Source organism: Podarcis bocagei, assembly GCF_964188305.1.
Source record: "Podarcis bocagei genome assembly, chromosome: 9".
Classification (NCBI taxonomy): Eukaryota; Metazoa; Chordata; class Lepidosauria; order Squamata; family Lacertidae; genus Podarcis; species Podarcis bocagei.
The window spans coordinates 7,294,727-7,311,557 of NC_138134.1; the positions used below are offsets into that span (position 1 = coordinate 7,294,727).

A 16,831-nucleotide genomic window follows, 5' to 3' on the forward strand; every position below is an offset into this window, starting at 1 on the left:
TGTAAATGAACGGCTCATCTGAATTTGATTTGCACCATTTAAGGGTCTGACCCTGAAAGAATACAGACTCTTGTCTCTCTCAATCGTTCCAGGCTAGGTTAGGTAGAGGAGTACATCAAGCGCTGCTTTATTTCACTTAAGCAACAGCTGTAATGGAATTACGAGGAGTGGGTTGTCTGGCTGCCACTGGCTTTGTTTCGCCAGAGTCTGGCAATAATCTAATTGCGGGCGCTAATGCCATTAGCATTGCTACAATTACCCACATAACATTGCTCAGCTTGGAACGATCAAGATAAAGTCACCAGGGCACATGGCCACTGCCTTGGAAAAATGTAAAAATTATCAACAATCATTTCCCAATCAGATAGATAATTGAGCTGGGAGATGACTGTCTCTGTCTTCCTCTCTCTGTGTGAGTGTGTGTAGGTGCGTGCAATTCTGTGTCAGCTGAAAGATTCAATACCCAAAAGATCTCCGCTTTCCTTTTTGAACAAGCAGGGTTCTAGCCCTATGGGACTCCAGTACCCATCATCCATAACCACTAGTCATGCTAGCTGGGGGCCAGCGGGAGTCCGGCAATATCTGGAAGGTCACAGACTCTCCATTCCCACATGCTCATTTTTGTCAAACAAGTTCAGCAGGCTTTTAATGCGCTACCTTTTCACCCGTGCTTACAGCCAGAGTGCCTCTAACACAATGCTCATGCCGCCATCTTTCTCCAGTGTTAAACAACAACATTTGATGCCAGGGAAATCTCAGAAGCTGGTGTTAATAGGAAGTGGGGCCTGTAGAGACTGAAGGTGAGGCTTCTGTGTTCAGTGCAATTCTTACTCTAGTGTCTACAGAGAATTGAGTTTGCATCCAACAACACACTTTTGAATAGAAACTGCTTCCTTGTAAGAGTGAGTGCTTTTTGCACCTGTTAAAACCATCTTCCGCAGAAACTGCTGCTTGCCTTCTATCACTGTGCCATTGAGAGCGTGCTCACTTATGGCTTATGTGTGTGGTACGGAAGCTGTACTACCCGGGACAGGTTGGGGTTGTGCATGGTTCTTAAGGCAGCAGAGAGCATTGTTGGCTGCTCACTCTCCACCTTAGAGCAGATTTATGCCACAAGGTGCCATAGGAAGGCACTGGACATAGTAAAAGATCCATCGCATCCTGGTCACTGTCTCTTCGAGCTCCTGCCGTCGGGACGGAGATACAGGACGATGAAGACAAGAACGAGCCGTCTTAAGAACAGCTTCTTCTCCAGAGCGATCTCGGCCCTGAATGGGAAGCCTGGACTTTGAAAGTCATCTAATCTTCCTTGCTGTATTATACTGTATTGTTTTAATTAGTGTTTTTATAGTTGATTTGATTTTATGTGGAGTGCCCTACCTGGGTGGATGGAGCAGCCAAGTAATTTCGTTGTCCCCGAGAGGGGGCAATGACAATAAAGATATTATTATTATTAATAATAATAATAATAATAATAATAATAATAATAATAATTTGTTATGCTCTTGAGAAAGGAAGACATGGGACACAGACACCATATTTTTTCTGGAGAGATCCCTTTCTGTCTGAACCTCTGACTGGGTAATATTGACAATGTCATTGTACTGAATGTCTTTTCTCAGAACTTATGGATACCCTTTGATTGTTCGCTATTTTTATTTCAAAATTTGTAATAAGAGAGATTACCAAAAAAAAAGTGGAGCCTTTTCTTTCTTTCCAAAGTAACTCAGAATCATAGAATCCACACACTGCAATGCAGGCAGCACAGCTGATTTGTGCCTGGTGGTTGGGAAGTGCTGGGCAAGGGGCTTTGCAGACCCAGCCAATGTGTAGCGCCTGCAAAGCCCCTTTCAGCCCTGCCTTTGCCTGGCTTCATATACGTGGCTTGGCTGAAATGGCCTCGTGGACCAAACAGGGGAGGCCTGAGGGGCTGAGCAGCCTGTGGGCCAGAGGTCTGTTGCCTCTGCTCTGGTGTGTGCTGCTAGGAGCAGCAGGACGTGTTTTGGCATGCAATAGCTTTTCTGTTAGCCATGCACAGCCCTGTGTGGTAGAATATGCACCAACATTCACATTGATAGAAGTAAAAAAAAGAGTGTTAAAAGCAATGTAGGTAAAGGGACCCCTGACCATTAGGTCCACTCGTGGACTACTCTGGGGTTGCAGTGCTCATCTCGCTTTATTGGCCAAGGGAGCCGGCGTTTGTCCGCAGACAGTTTTTCCGGGTCATGTGGCCAGCATGGCTAAGCCGCTTCTGGCAAAACCAGAGCAGCGCACGGAAATGCCGTTTACCTTCCCGCTGGAGCAGTACCTACTTGCAGTTCGTGCTTTTGAACTGCTAGGTTGGCAGGACGTGGGGATTCGAACCGCCAACCTTCTGATCGACAAGTCCTAGGCTCTGTGGTTTAACCCACAGCGCCACCCGCGTCCCTTAAAAGGAATATAGCCTGGGCCTAAGCTACTACATTAGAGAGCCTCCCACCCCCAAGAGGAGAGCGCCTTGTGGTCCTTTCCTGCACTGCACACCTTCTTCTCCTGCCTTCGCCTTGTTCATTTCCACAGCCACTGTCTCCTCCCAGATCGGTCTGTGGGTTGGCTGGGCAGCCACGTGAGTCACGCCCTGGGCTAGCTGCTTGCTGTCTTCATCCGAGGTGGTTTTTCTAGGAGAAACAGAAGAGAAGGAGTCGTGACTTCAAAGCTGGGTTTGTTCACTTATTGCACTGACCACCTTTTTTCTCAAAGGAGCTTGATGTGGTGTGTGTGTTAGGTTGTGGGTTGACATAGCAGATGACACAGCGATTTCTCCAAAGCAGCTCTTTATTTTGTAAGCTGGAACAGAACTAAGCTGAGGAGCTCAGTCAGCCTGCTTATATAGAGATACAGAACAATTGTAACTGTTGCAACGTTCTAAAACTATCCAATCACTGAACGTCACTTTTCGATCCTTCATTTGCATAACTATCTACAGTATCCCCCTGCTGGCCCAGGGTGAGAACTTCAGTACATAACAGTGTGCATGGATCTCCCTCACTTCATTTAATCCCACAGCAATCCTGTGAGGTAGGTGAGATTGAGAGAAGGTAGTGGCTGACTCAAGGTCACCCACTGAGCGCCATTCGAAGCCTCATCTGCCAGGTCATAGTCCAAGACTCTACCCATTACACCACACTGGCCCCAACAACTGGGTGGCTGATGCTGAGCAAACCATCACAGATCAAGGCGGACTTCGGCTTTCAGAGAAAGAATGCTGCGCAGTGGCCCCAAGACTGCATTACAGATCAGTGTATTCCCAGGTTCAGACCTTCACTCTGAGCTGTAGGCCTCCATCTGCAAAGTGCTCTGTTGTCAGGACTGTAAGCAGGGCTGCCTTTGGTTCACGCATTTCAAGGTGTAAGACTAGCATTGACTACTTTATATGCTTTCAAACACCTTCCACTAGTCATGGCACAAATCTAGGTACCACACTGGATCTTATACAACCCACTGCAAAGCGGCAACATAATCCTGTAAATCACAAATACCAGGCCACTAAATCTGGGAGGCCTTGGAACAGCAAACAGAGGCTCTTTTCTGACTCAGGACACATAAGCCTTCTTAATGAAATCAGAACTGAAAGGGTGTTTGAAAGTCTGCTTTATTCGCTTCCTTCTGCCATGCACTCTCCGGAGGGCCTAGCTTGATAATCCATTTCGTTGCTACGTGACCAAACTGGCCACCCTGGGAACTGGGACAGAGCAGGACAAGGTCTTCAAGGTCATATGCCAAGAGGGTCACCTCTCAACCATAGCTTCCTTCCAGCCATCCAGACAAATTCGCCCTCACCTTCGGAATGACACCAACATACCCTCCCACATTTCTCTTTTGCCTTTTTTTATTGATTTGTTCCATGAGAAAATAAAAGCAAGCTAGCACACAAATAAACGAAAGAAAATAGCGCACAAAGAAAAGAATAGCGAAGAAAAGAAAAAGAAAGAATACATAAAATTGTAGTTTTTACATCAACAATTTACATAACCATCCCTTTCAAGACTTCCTTCAACTTGTCCGTAAATCATTCGTAGTAATAATTAAAGTTACGCATTTCCTAGCTTATATTGTCAACCCTAACCCTCCCACATTTCTCTGATGAAAATAGGGATGTCTCATTCCATAATGATAACTTTACTATTTAAACCCCACACATCTTACTAGGTTGCCCCAGCTACATTGGGAGGCTTCCAAAAATGTAATAAAACATTAAACATCTTTTTAAAAACTTCCATATACAGGATTGCCTTCAGATGGCTCAGGGGTCGGATAACTCCATACCCTCCAACGTTTCTCCAATGAAAATAGGGACATCCTAAGGAAAAGTGGGACACTCCAGGATCAAATCAGAAACTGGGACGGCTTCTCTAAATTAGGGAGACCCCTGGAAAATAGGGACACTGGGAGGGTCTGCACCAAACTGGAAGGGGTAGCTAATGTCACAGAAGACAGAATCAAGATTCAATATGATCTTAACAGACTGGAGAACTGGGCCCAAAGTAACGACATGAATTTCAATAGGGAAAATTTCAGGTTCTACACTTATGCAGGAAAAACAAGTTACACCAGTGTAAGATGGAGGACACCTGGCTTGTCAGCAGTGGCGTAGCATGGGGGGTGCAGGGGGGGGTCGGCCGCACCGGGCGCAACATCGGGAGGGGCGCTCGTACACGCAGCTCTCTGCCCCTACTAAAATCCACGGGTTAGGGGGCGCAAATTACTTGCCTTGCCCCGGGTGCTGACAACCCATGCTACACCACTGCTTGTCAGTAGTACATGTGAAGAGGATCTAAAGCCAGTGTGATGCAGCAAAGGTTTGATGGGCATCTGTCATGGATTCTTTAGTTGAGATTCTTCCTTTGCAGGATGTTGGACTAGATGATTCCATGATTCTATGCCTATTGGCTTCTTCCTCTTAGTCTCAGTGTTGCCCCTTAGAGCTCAGCAAGGAGGGAGAGGAGGGGGACTAAACTAGGCTGAGTTCGCTCTGTCTGCCATTGGCCTCCTTGCCTTGCTCCCTCGCACTCCCACTTGGTACTAGCCACCTCTGCTGATGGTTCAACTCTGGCTTCCCACAAACAGCTAAGTAGCAGGCGGCTCTGGGGTTTCCAGGGAAACCAGATTGAAACTGGAGAGCAGCCACGTTTTCAAGTGTCAAGGCTAAAGACTTGCCTGGTGCATGGAAGCTGCTCTAAACTTGAAGAAAAGGCCAAATGAGAAAGAGAGAAAGAGGAAATGTGACTCATTTAAGCTGTGTGTGTGCGCGCGCTATTTCTTAAAGGAAAAACTAACTTCTCACAAAAGCTACCTGCCATTCTAAACACAGTTATAAGTAGCAAGCCCTATTCAATACGACGGGGCTTCTTTCTGAAAAAGCATGTAAAGGAGTCAGGAAAACTGGCCGGAACGGTTGGAGAATTTGACACACACACAAACACACACATCAGAGAGAGGGGGGGGGAATACATAGCAAAATGATCCCTCCCCAAGTAAGCTTCTAAGCATTTTACAAAAGCCATTTCTGCCACATTGTTGAAATGCACAAATAATTATAAATACATCTTAGTTAAAACCACCAACTTAGTTAAAACCACCACCAAGAAAACAATCTTGTTATATGACGTGGCATGTTCCTTCTCTATCTTGGAATGTGCCATCACTGCTAGTATGTACATAATGGGGAATCTATCACTCTGTCCCTTCTGGGAAACAGACATGTTTTACCTGCTTTCAGAGGCTTGCCGTGACCGCGTTTTAATTTTGGGCTTGTATCGATCCAGCTAATCAACACCATTATTTACACTTCACTCTTGCCGCAGTGTTCCTTGGAAACAGCCATCATTACCAAGGTCTTTGCTATCCATTTATATGAGCGCCTATTATCACACACCAAAGAACTAATTCCCTGAAGGAATGATGAAGAGGGGAAGAAGGTACTTGGGGAGAGAGAGGCGGGGAAGGGAGAGGAAGGGTTAAGAGCCCCCATCAAGGAGCATTCACAGAAGGCACCATGAGCAGGAACCAGAGTGCTAATTAGCAAGTTCCCAGCATTTATATAGTGTTCCATAATTATCCGTTTATGCTGTTTATTCTGTGCAAAATCTAAGGCAATCTTTTTCTTCTTCTTTTTTAAAAAGTGGCAATTACTGCCAGAGCAGATCAGAAATTATAAGAACATAGGAAGAACCCTGCAGGATCAGGCCGATGGCCCATGTAGTTCGGCATCCTGTTGCGTGGCGAGTCCCGTCCCCCCTTGGAAATAAAGACACATAACACAATTATTAAGGTTAATGGGCTAAATAAGGCCACAGCTTTATTGGTTACAGGTGATAAGCGGTATTGGCTTAGGCATTGGTCCTAACAGACTACATGCGTGTGTCTAGGGGGAGGAAGGGAAATAGGAGGGATTCATCGTTGAACACTGTTGCATGGCGAGTCCCCCCCCCCCCCCCGTGAAAATAAAGACACATGGCACAATTATTTAAGGTTAATGGGCTAAATATGGTCACAACTTTATCGGTTACAGGTGATGAGCGGTATTGGCTTAGGCATTGGTCCTAACCGACTATATCCGGTTCAGCCTGTCCGCTTGAAGTCCGGGAAGGGTTAACCACCAGTAGGGGGAGTCCTGCTGATGCACATCAACTAGGAACCTCCTCGGGGTCACCGCTCAGGGGCGTGCCTTAGGCCCTCACCTTCATAGGCTTCGGACAGGGCCACGCCCCCCGGAATCCTTTATCGGACTACCCTACAAATTGTGGGGCAGGTGATGGCGCTTCCTCCCCTCTTCCATCTACAAAACAATACCAATGCCTAATCGCCAATACCAAGAAAGTTGTGACAATTTGCTATGAGCTAGGCAAAAACCAAGTGGCTGGTGCCAATTTGCCAAGTGGGAAAAATTCCTACCAGGCCCCTCAACGGCGACCAACCGAGGTCCATAGCAAGGTCAAGGAACAAAAACCTTAAAGGGCGGGAGGGTGGGAAACAGGAACAGCTGGTAGGCGGGAAAAGAGGGAGATCCCTGGCTGCACCTGCGTTAAATAGGGCAGGCCACGCCCCCAGAGCCAGCTGATTGGCTGGCCAGGGAGTGACGCGGCCGGGGATTCCCCTCTGCAGGGCGGAAGTGGCTTTCTCACAGTGGCCAGCCAGCTGCGCCAAAAGGAAGTCAGCAAGCAGGATTTGGGCACAAGAGCAACATTCGGTTCCTGTGGTTCCTAGCAACTGGGTTTCAGAAACATTACTGCCTCCAGCTGGGGAGACAGAGCAGAGCCACTGTAGCCAGAAGCCACTGATAGCCCCTGACTGCATGAAATTATATATCCATGAATTTTAGCTTTCCTGGAAGCAGTGCAGAGAAAGAAGTCCAATACAGAAAGGTCATGCTGTACCCCACCCACCACAAGCATGGAGTGAACCAAACTCCCATAATTCCTAGGGGTGTGTCTGATTGGTTTTGCACTGAAGTGCTAAATTAGAGGGGTGCGCGCCTGGAAATATATTGAACCTGCCCTGCATAGGGTCTGGCTCCGGTCCTGCCTCCTGAGCTTGAGAACCTGAGTCTAGGAACCAGGGAAGAATTGGTACAGATCATTGTTTTAATGCCAACGTACTTAATTTTCATTCCCCAAACCAACAGCTGAATTGAAATGCAGCTGATTGGTTGGACTCAAATTCATATGTTTTCTATCTGCTGATCAAATGAAGGCCTCGGCATTCTCACCCCCTTCTGAATCTCAAGCAAAGACCACAGTGGATGTAACCATTTCTTCTTCTTTCCAACCCCACAATTTTTTAAATTCATTTTATAACACAAATAAAAAACACAAACAGAAAAGACAAACAAATTCTTGTCATATCCTTATTTTTCTAAACATTGTTAAGTTTGCTTCCCCAAGTCCCACCTATCTGATTTTCATTTTACTTCATCTTTAGCAGTGTACATATATCATACTTTCTAACCATCTTCCCCCCCCCACTTACTTTAACCATAAAAAACTTCACATTTTATCACTTATAAAATACACTGTCTTCTACTTCTAACCCTACCGCCTATATCCACTTCCAAAGCTATTCTAAGATTTAATTATTAACATATTTTTTTCAAATATTCCTTAAACTTCTTCCAATCTTCTACCATCTCTTCTCTCTGGTTCTCGGAGTCTCCCGGTCAGTTCGGCAAGTTCCATATAGTCCATCATCTTCATCTGCCGTTCTTTGATGTTGGTAAATCTTGTTTCTTCCCATTCTTCGCTCGCAATATTCTCGCAGCTGTTGTGGTTTACAGGTAACCATTTCTTGAAAGGGTTGCAAGGCGGCAAACACACACACACACACACACACACACACACACACAACCCCTTCAGGGTCAGAAGCTCTATCTGAGCCCCACCAGACAAAGCGAGGAGGACTCATCTGGCAGCCTTGGAGCCGGGCTGCCTTCGACACCAGATGGATGAGTGGCTTTGCCCCTTGTCCCTGGGATGTTCCTGTGCATCTCCCCAGCTGTTGCTCTGGGCTACTCTGCCTTTAAAATCCCCCCCCCCCGCCAAGCTCCCCTCTCCTCCAAGCAATGAAAAATTAATGACCATTTCTTCACAAGCCATTTGATATCGCCCATCGCTGGGGAGGCCATCTTAATGGAGTCACAGTCCCCCACAACGTGTTAATGGGATGCCTGCTTTAGGGGGGAAATGCTGCCCTGCAACCACCCTGGGTCCCCCTCCTCCTCCTCCTCGTTTTTTTTTTAACCGCTTTCGCCTCTTAAGTGTAGCTGCTGGCATTTCATCCAGTAATTGGTCCTCTCTTAGCTTAGGCCTCTAGGAAAATTGCATGCTGCCTGATCACATGACCCTTTTAATCTCGCTCCCCTCCCCTCCCACTCTCCATCCCCAAAAGATCGGGTTGGACCACCAAGGCATCAATAATGGATGAAAGGATGCACTTTCCCCCCTCCGCTTTTCATGGCAAGGGGGGGGGAGCAGGTAGAGGCAGCTCAGCAGACAGACAGACAGACAGACAGACAGCCCTCACCGTAGAGATCCTAGAAGCCAAACAGCACACAGAAATTTTCACACACACACACACACACACACACACACACACACACACACACCACCTTGGGTGAGCTGGAGGCAAAGATCAATAGGGCCTGCTCAGAAATTCTGCTCTCTCCGCACTCACACCCAAATCAAAGGAACAATCTTGATGCGAAGACCCAGAAGGAGCCAAAGGCTTCGGGCACATTGACTTGGCTTTTCTGATCACTGGCCTCACCATGCAGGGAAGCAACTTGTCTTTTTGTTTTTAATCAGCTGCTCAGGAGAGCACTACATTTGGCCACAGATGCCGGCAGATCCACAAAGCCAAAGCATGGTCTGCCTGACCCGTTGGCTCACAGAGAACCGTTGGCATGTGTGTTGTGGGGAGGTGCCATTACAAGGGGTCAGAGGGCAGCACTTCAAGGTTGGGGGACGTTTTTCAGCCTGGGGGCCCCCTTCCCTTCTGTGGTCACTTGCCACTGATGGGCAGAGCAAGAAACACATTTGTGAAATAAGCCAGGGGCTATTCGCAAACTCACCCCTTCTCCATCCTCTACCCAGGAAAGCCCTGATCCCTAGCCTTGGTTCCTCTTTCAGACTCTACCATCTCACGCGATCAATGCATCAAATGAACAAGTCTGCTTTAGCAAAGTTCACTGCATTGGTTCAAAAATCCCCAAGAAGGATTTCCATAATTGGCAGGTGAACTGAACGTGAATTAAGTTCATTTGGTGACAGAACTTCCTGCAATTTCTACTTCATCTTCAAGTTCGTTCTCTTACGTTTTAAAAAACTCTTCAGATTCTTTGGGCCTTTAAGCTTAAAGAACATAATTGCTAGGGAAACAAACTACGGTGGTACCTCAGGTTAAGAACTTAATTCGTTCCGGAGGTCCGTTCTTAACCAGAAACTGTTCTTAACCTGAAGCACCACTTTAGCTAATGGGGCCTCTAGAGGTACTATTTCTGGGTTAGCGGAGTCTGTAACCTGAAGCGTATGTAACCCGAGGTACCACTATAACCATGTCACATCCCACTGATTTGATGTTTTCTTCGCCTCCACTTGGTTATTTTATACTTTGGCACAGCAGCTTGTAACATTCTGAATCCTTAAAACAAAACTTTTTTTTCTACTGAGGATCATTTGGATTACCTTGAAGTGAACTGTGCGCACTGGACATGAACCGAACTAGTTTGGTTTGGAAAGGGACAACTGTGAACTGGAACCTGTCCCTTTGGGAGCATCTTGAACTCAAATTTATTCCTTTTTAAAAATGAACTTTCCAGCTCTGCACAGTCCCAAGCTGGAAGGGAAAAGAAGAGGGGAAACCCAGCAAGACCCACAACTGGGAAACAGAGAGACGGGTTGGCGTTATCCAGGAAGAGGCAAGCATTAAGCTCCTGGCATCCCAACGCAGCTAGAGGAGGGAATCCAGCCTCTGGTAATGAGCTCCGCAGGGGCTTCCTGCGCTGATCATAACGTGCTTAGAGTCCCAATGAAGACCAAAGAGGCACGTGGTGTATGTTCCTGGGCAAATGGGGAGGAGAGACTGAGGTGGGTGCTCTGGGAGACTTGCAACAGGCCAACCTAAGAAACAATGGGACTGGTGGAAGGATGGAGCTATCGATGGCTACTAGCCTTGATGGCGATGCTCTGCCTCTATGGCTGGAAGCTGTAATGCTTCTGACTACGACAAGGCTGTATATTGTCTCCCTGCTTATTTAACTTATATGCAGAATTCGTCATGCGAAAGGCTGGGCTGGATGAATCGGAATTAAGATTGCCGGAAGAAATATCAACAACCTCAGATATGCAGATGACACAACCTTGATGGCAGAAAGTGAGGAGGAATTAAAGAACCTTTTAATGAGGGTGAAAGAGGAGAGCGCAAAATATGGTCTGAAGCTCAACATCAAAAAAAAACCAAGATCATGGCCACTGGGCCCATCACCTCCTGGCAAATAGAAGGGGAAGAAATTGAGGCAGTGAGAGATTTTGCTTTCTTGGGCTCCATGATCACTGCAGATGGTGACAGCAATCGTGAAATTAAAAGATGCCTGCTTCTTGGGAGAAAAGCAATGACAAACCTAGACAGGATCTTAAAAAGCAGAGACATCACCTTGCCAACAAAGGTTCGTATAGTAAAAGCTATGGTTTCCCCAGTAGTGATGTATGGAAGTGAGAGCTGGACCATAAAGAAAGCTGATCGCCAAAGAATTGGTGCTTTTGAATTATGGTGCTGGAGGAGACTCTTGAGAGTCCCATGGACTGCAAGAAGATCAAACCTCTCCATTCTGAAGGAAATCAGCCCTGAGTGCTCACTGGAAGGACAGATCCTGAAGCTGAGGCTCCAATACTTTGGCCACCTCATGAGAAGAGACGACTCCCTGGAAGAGACCCTGATGTTGGGAAAGATGGAGGGCACAAGGAGAAGGGGACGACAGAGGACGAGATGGTTGGACAGTGTTCTCGAAGCTACCAGCATGAGTTTAACCAAACTGCGGGAGGCAGTGGAAGACAGGAGTGCCTGGCGTGCTCTGGTCCATGGGGTCACGAAGAGTCGGACACAACTAAACGACTAAACAACAACAACCAGTTGCTTGGAACTGCAGGAGGGCAGAGTTTCTCTGGCAAGCCATTGGGAGAGCAGGCCCCCTGTGACCTGATCCAGCAGTCTCCCTGCTCTTTATATGGGAGAGTGCTCTTCGTGGCTGGGTCCTGCTTGCAGGTTTCCCATTGAGGTATCTGGCTGGCCACGGGGAGAACAGGATGCCGAACTAGATGTCCCTACTGGTGACTGAAATAATACAGTGTCTGTGTCTTCTAGAGAGGTGAAGCTAGCACCAAACTCAGCTCCTGCAACTGCAACCAGAGCTAGGTAAAGAAGGGTATGGATAGTGTTGTAAACAAAAATCTGCCCTTTTCCCCTTATGGGGTACCCAAGAGCCCATATAGAGTCCTTACGTAGGTTCCCTATTGGTAGGAGAAAATAACAGAGGCCAACCAGAGAATATTGAGAAGCAAAGCAGCTAGTAAGCCTAATCTTTATTGATCTGTTGCAACAGAGTCCTCGCTCACCACACGCAGGAGGGAGAAGGAACCAAGAACAATGGCATGCAAGGCCTTATATAGACATTTTAAATTCCCTGCACTGGAGCTCAAGACCACCCCTCCATACATCATACCTACATCACAGAAAAGGCGGTCTACAGCAGAAATCTGAGTGACTTGTTTACCTCCTGTCTGCCAGGTTACCTGCTTAATGGTCACTTGATTGGATTGCCTGGGGAGCCTGGCCAGTCTTTTGTAATGATAAATACTTAGTTCCTGTTCCAGGTCACACCCTATTCATATCTTAAATGTGCCCTTAAGACAGGATTTGTGAAGGGAAAGACAATGGGGAGGCTTTTCCATTTTCATTTGACCTTGTAGAGAAAACATTTGCTCAGTTTGGGAATCAAAATGGTTCCAGGTCGGTCTTCCTGTGCTGCTCTATGTACGCGCTTGGTTGGTACACTTATGAACATTTAACATATATCTAAGGCCTCAAAATTCCTATCACAATAGGCAGAAGTGGGCAGTGCCCACCCAGGGACAGCTGTGGGCAGGAGTCCTGCATTGCAGGGTGTGAACTAGATGACCCTTGGCGGTCCCTTCTAACTCTACAATTCCACAATTCCATGAAAACATGCACTTTCTCATCCTTCCTATTTTTACTCTGCAGATCATTTGGCATGGGTCAGTACTGAACCAAAGAGATCTCGTTCGGTTCTGTATTGCTTCCAAGGCAAATGCAAATCCCTTCCAAAGCCGCATAGTCTTCCTGAACTGGTCTAGTCCATTTGGCCACTCAGCGTTCTCTTGCCTTGTTTGTACCTCGTTCTGCTGCGTGGGTCAAGTTAGGCACAGAGGAGGAAGAAGAAGAAGAGTTTGGATCTGATATCCCGCTTTATTACTACCCTAAGGAGTCTCAAAGCGGCTAACATTCTCCTTTCCCTTCCTCCCCCACAACAAACACTCTGTGAGGTGAGTGAGGCTGAGAGACTTCAGAGAAGTGTGACTGGCCCAAGGTCACCCAGCAGCTGCATGTGGAGGAGCGGGGAAGCAAACCCGGTTCACCAGATTATGAGTCTACAGCTCTTAACCACTACACCACACTGGCTACCCCGCTCTCTGCAGGAGCCCAGCATATTAAGCTGAGAAATTGGCATGCCAAGTTTGTTGTCATTATTTGTGATATTTATTCACCCCCTTTTTCCAGAAAGGTGAACTCAGAGAAACTTGCAAAAACAAGTGTGAAAATAAAAGTAATCACGAAGAGGGCTGCTCCTTGATGGAAGTCGAACAGAGCCTGTACTTGCTACAAGTCTTTTAAAGAGAAAGCTTCAATGCCTTTTAGTGCTGTTGATTTAACCATAATGCAGTTACTGGGTGATGTACAAATGGATATGATGAGTGAGCAGATTATCCTTAAAAGGTTCTTAATGGCTGAGGCAAAGGCACTGACATGGGGAAAAGGACGGAAAGCTAGAGCAGGCTGCCAGAATCTGACTTGGTCAAGGCTCAGGTGGAATTTAGAGGGATGAAGCAAAGTGGATATGATCCGTCTGCAAGATACCAAGATTATCCATGTCTTTCTGCAGACGGGCGGGGGGGCGGGGAGAGCTTATGAATTTTATTGAGCAATAGGAAACAGGTTTGACTGTGGTCAAGAAGGTGAAATACCTAGGGGTTTATTTAACATCTAAGAATGTGAATTTGTATAAGGATAACTATGAAAAATGTTGGTCAGAAATTAAAAAAGATTTAGAAATATGGTCAAATCTGAAACTGTCAATGTTAGGCCGAATTGCAGTAATTAAAATGAATGTATTGCCTAGAATGTTATTTTTGTTTCAGACCTTGCAGATTCTCGACAAGATGGAATGTTTTAAGAGGTGGCACAAAGACATTTCGAAATTTGTCTGGCAGGGCAAAAAGCCCCGAATTAAATTTAAAATACTGACTGACGCTAAAGAAAGAGGGGGTTTTGCCCTGCCGGACCTAAAATTGTACTATGAGGCAGCAGCTTTTTGCTGGCTGAAAGAATGGATGCTCCTCGAGAATACGGACATCTTGGATCTGGAAGGTTTCAATAATGCTTTCGGTTGGCATGCATATCTTTGGTATGACAAAGTTAACAGTACTTTTAAAAATCACATTGTTAGAAAAGCATTATTTAATGTTTGGATAAGATATAAAGATCTATTGGAAAATAAAACCCCTAGATGGGTGTCACCAGTGGAGGCTAAAGCAGTGAAGAAACTCAATATGGAGGTCGGATGGCCGAAGTATTGGGAAATCTTAGAACAGGATGGAGACAAGTTCAAACTACAAAGTCAGGAGAAATTGAAGTACAAAGTAGAAAATTGGTTTCAATACCGCCAAATAATGGAATTTTTTAAACAGGATAGGAAAATCGGTTTCCAGGTGGAAAAATCAAAACTAGAGACCGAATTGTTAGAACCCAATACTAAGAATCTATCTAGAATGTATAACTTGTTGCTGAAATGGAACACACAGGATGAAACAGTTAAATCGGCTATGATTAAGTGGGCTCAGGATGTTGGACATAACATTATGTCAGCTGACTGGGAATGGTTATGGAACACCGGTATTAAATTTACGGCATGTAATGCTTTAAAGGAAAACATTATGAAAATGGTTTACAGGTGGTACATGACCCCAGTCAAACTGGCAAAAATCTATCATTTGCCCGATAATAAATGTTGGAAGTGTAAAGAGACTGAAGGTACTTTCTATCACCTTTGGTGGACATGCCCGAAGATAAAGGCCTTCTGGGAAATGATCTATAATGAAATGAAAAAGGTACTTAAATGTACCTTTCCTAAAAAACCAGAGGCCTTTCTCTTGGGCATTGTCGGTCAATTGGTGACAAAGAAAGATAGAATTTTCTTTATGTATGCCACAACAGCAGCAAGAATACTCATCGCAAAGTATTGGAAGACACAAGATTTACCCACTCTGGAAGAATGGCAGATGAAAGTGATGGACTATATGACACTGGCTGAGATGACAGGCAGAATCCGTGATCAACGAAAAGAGACGGTGGAAGAAGAATGGAGAAAATTTAAAAGCTATCTTAAGGACTACTATAAACTTAATGAATGCTAAAATGTTGTGGTTTCCAGAAGCAAAAGGGTACAGGGATACAAGGCTAGACTATAAAAGAGGACTAAGATGACAGAGATTAGAAAGTAACAATTGGGAGTTGCTAGTTGAAATATGGACATTGGGATGCAGAGAGGGGGGGTAAGGGGAAGTCCAAGAAAAGAGGTTTATGAAAATATGTTTGAAACTATTCGTGTATGTTTGTCACTTTTTGTGTTTGTTTGTTTTTCTTAAAAATGCTGTAAAACCAATAAAAATTTTATAAAAAAAAAAAGAATTTTATTGAGCAATAAATGTTTAATAGCTGTGTGATTTGCATGACAGGATAAGTAGAAAGTATGGATGAGAAATCCAATCTATTGGTGTCGCTTAAGCACATCATTACTCCACCAGTATGAGCAGTTCCTGCTTGTATTAACACACACTTCAGCACTGAGTAATAATGTTCACAGTGGGTGACAGATGCTTGGGAATGACATTACCCAGGGCTACTGGATCATGAGGGTTGGAACTCTTGGGAGGGAATGAGTCCAAGCAACATCATTGGGAATAGGAGGAGAGGAATACCAGTTGAAAACTAGGTGCTGGAAACGGCAGGAGGAGAGGGTCCTGCTTGCTGGTTTCCCAAGGGCATCTTGTTGGCCATTGTAAGAAGAGGTTGCTGGACCATAGAGGCCATTGGCCGGATCCAACAGGCTTTTCTTGTGGGATGCAAGAATCAGGTGCAGTCAAACACAACATGGCTAGAGTGGACATGAAGGTTATCTCAGTCCTTCAGCCGGAACTTCCTGCTTTCCATGACTGAGACGAAACTTCCTATGGGCAACTTGAGATGGGCATGGCCTCTCAAGAAGTAGAAAGAACCAAGAACCACAGGCTGGCGACCATCTTGTCTCCTCTTGTCTCTATTGATGCCATCTTAACAACAGCACTCATCTTGTCTCCTCTTGTCTCTATTGATGCCATCTTAACAACAGCACTACCAAGATGCACCCTTGGCTCCTGGCCAAGAGAAGAAAAGGGGGGCTTTCTCCCATAAGGAGATAGTCACCACATTTAAACTATGTTCTAACCTTTTAAGTCTGCCTTCTGGGAACCTTTGTGTGAACAGATGATTACTTGTGAGTAAGCGTTTTATACTTTACAGAAGACTGCGTAGCGTCTTATTTTAGGAGGGATTAAATGGGGGAAATACCAGGAAATATTTACAGAGACTCTAACGAGTCTGAGCAAGCTATCTGCTGTTTGTGTGCTTAAAAAGGGGAGTGTTAACTCTGCTGATTTTGTTGAACTCGTAAAGAAAAGTTGGGATAGGATATCTTAGACAATATATCCTCCCCCGCATCCCTAAACATTCCCACACTTCTTAGGCTCTTAATACTGTTACAAGACACCCTAATCTCTGAGCGGTGTGAGATTCCAGGAGGTTCCAGTCACTTATGCTTGGAATGAGGGACTGTGGAGACTGTGTTGTCTATATGTGTAAATAAATCATATATCCTGAACAACCTGAGTCTAAGATGGAGGGGTTCACAGTGCTGACACCTCCAAAAGGTGTATTGGGCATAGGGAGGGGGAAAGAGTGATTTTCTCAG

At 45.6% G+C, this 16,831-nt stretch overlaps 2 protein-coding genes across 4 annotated transcripts in view; both read right to left on the reverse strand.

The window, feature by feature from the left end:
- LOC308594631 (uncharacterized protein) overlaps positions 1-3,003 on the reverse strand; it is a 133,228-nt gene extending 130,225 nt beyond the window's left edge. Inside the window, exon 1 of the mRNA XM_081207969.1 lies at positions 2,912-3,003. The gene's annotated coding sequence lies outside the window, so the exon portion shown is untranslated. The remainder of the gene's footprint in view (positions 1-2,911) is intronic.
- CCDC33 (coiled-coil domain containing 33) overlaps positions 1-16,831 on the reverse strand; it is a 154,973-nt gene that overhangs the window by 104,087 nt on the left and 34,055 nt on the right. For all 3 annotated transcript variants that reach the window (XM_081207621.1, XM_081207619.1, XM_081207620.1), the window contains one exon: positions 2,524-2,657. In XM_081207621.1, the coding sequence (XP_081063747.1) occupies positions 2,524-2,657 (134 nt within the window). The remainder of the gene's footprint in view (positions 1-2,523; positions 2,658-16,831) is intronic.